The sequence below is a fragment of the Pteropus vampyrus genome, unplaced genomic scaffold, assembly GCF_000151845.1.
Source record: "Pteropus vampyrus isolate Shadow unplaced genomic scaffold, Pvam_2.0 Scaffold28, whole genome shotgun sequence".
NCBI classification, from domain to species: Eukaryota; Metazoa; Chordata; class Mammalia; order Chiroptera; family Pteropodidae; genus Pteropus; species Pteropus vampyrus.
In genome coordinates, this window is record NW_011888809.1 from 5517130 (window position 1) to 5519054 (window position 1925).

Here is a 1925-nt window from a genome sequence, read left to right on the forward strand (position 1 = left end):
ACAGGAGTATGGGCAGGGTGAAGGGAACCAGAAAGAGGTGACAAAGCCAGCACCCAGAGACTAGCAACAGTGGGCTGGATAAGGAAGTATTGTTCCCAGAATCCACGAGAGCTGTGGCTGTGCAGGAGGGCCCACCCTGCAGGAGCAGAGACAGCTTTGGGGGTGAATACTTCAACCCTCACTCCACCGGCCTGTGCCTTTTATTGGCCGAACCAGAAGGCAAGGTAGCCCGGGGGAAGTCAGCTTCCCGGGCTTAGAGCAGGGTAGAGAAGGGCAGAGAATGGATCAGAAGCGGAAAATGAGAGTAAACAGCACAATAAAAAAATATTTTATCTTACATTTAACATTTGATCAGAAATAAGTTCTGAAGTATGAGCTTGATCTGGTAAACGACTAAGAATACTTGTTATTAAAAAAATATATATACATCTAATTTTTAAAGGGCAAAGCTTAGAGAGATGGCTGATTCTAGGGGTAGGCTGGAGAAAAAGCAAGATAAGCCTGTGGCAACTTGCAGTGCCAAGAAGTAAATAAGTGCTCAAAGAACAAAAGAATGGGGGTGGGGGTGCCAAAGGGTCAAGGGGACCACCTGAAAGAGTTCCCAGTGGCCGAAACTGGAACAATTTGAGCAACAAAGTAAATGATGTGACATTAGATTGTAATCCGAATTACAAAGTCAGTGTCCACGAGTACAAACTGATATAAAGAAATCGTTTAAATAAATAAATGGGAGAGAAGAAACAAACCTTCTTACAGAGCTATTTGAATGTCCTGAGACGTCACCCTCTCCAGCAGGTGTGGCGTAGTCCCCTGCTCCCTCAACTTGAGTGGGGGCTGCATTTAAAAGAATAGAGTATGGAAAGAGGAAAAAAAGAAAGTAACTTTATAGTGGAGGAACCTGGCAAACACTACCTGGTCCAGGTAGCATCGTCAGTGATGTCACATGGATGTCACATACCCCCTGAAGTGACATGACGAGAAGAGCTCTTCACCCTTTGTGTATAAATCCCAATCCAAGCATGAGGAAAAACATCAGACACACCCAAATCGAGGGGCATTCTATAAAATGTCTGACCAGTACTCCTCAAAACTGTTAAAGTCATCAAAAACAGGGAAAGACTGAACACCCATCACAGCCCAGGGGAGCCTCAGGAGACGTGACAACTAAACATAATGTATCCCGAATAGGATTCTGGAAGAGGAAAAGGACATTAGGGAAAAACTAATGAAATCTGAATGAAGTATGGAGTCCAGTTAGTAGTGCTTGATCAGTGTTGGTTTCTTTGTCGTGAGAAATGTACCATGGTCATGTAAGATGCTGACAGTGTGAGACCTACAGCTGTCTCACCCCGACCTCTGGAAAGAGACCGTGTTCACCAAGTCTCCCTATCAGAGTTCACTGACCATCTTGTAAAGACCCACACTAGAGTTTCTGTGCAGAGGACCCAGGCTCCAGCAGTGGCCACCACATAATTTTATACAAGAGAAATAAAGTGAATTAAGTCTGTTAAAAAAAAAAGGACTGTAGGGACCTCTGTACTATCTTTGCAACTTTTGTATAAATCTAAAATTATTTTAAAGTAAATTTTTTAAAAAAAGTAATCAGTATAAAAAGTAAACATGGCTTAGCTTTGACTAGTAAACACAGTCATAATAATGTCAACTATATATTGATTTATTCAAAATTACATATAAATATATTGAGAGAATTAGAAGGGAAAGTTCTAAGTGTGTAAGTTCCCTAATCAATACATAAGTGATATGGAGATAAATACTCAGTTACAGCTAAAAGAGTTGTAAGTGGCTATTCTGGAAGGAAATTGGGGGGAGGAAATCTGCATTTTGTTTTTATTTTAAATAAGCTCTGTACTGTATAATTATTTGACTATAAACTGTGCATATGTTATTCTGATAAGGAAAATTAA

At 40.7% G+C, this 1925-nt stretch overlaps 1 protein-coding gene across 1 annotated transcript in view; it reads left to right on the top strand.

Annotated features, from left to right (window-relative positions):
* The window catches only part of WDR35 (WD repeat domain 35), a 78281-nt gene that overhangs the window by 32477 nt on the left and 43879 nt on the right, over positions 1-1925 (top strand). The window contains exon 14 of the mRNA XM_023528503.1: positions 217-224. Within this exon, the coding sequence (XP_023384271.1) occupies positions 217-224 (8 nt within the window). The remainder of the gene's footprint in view (positions 1-216; positions 225-1925) is intronic.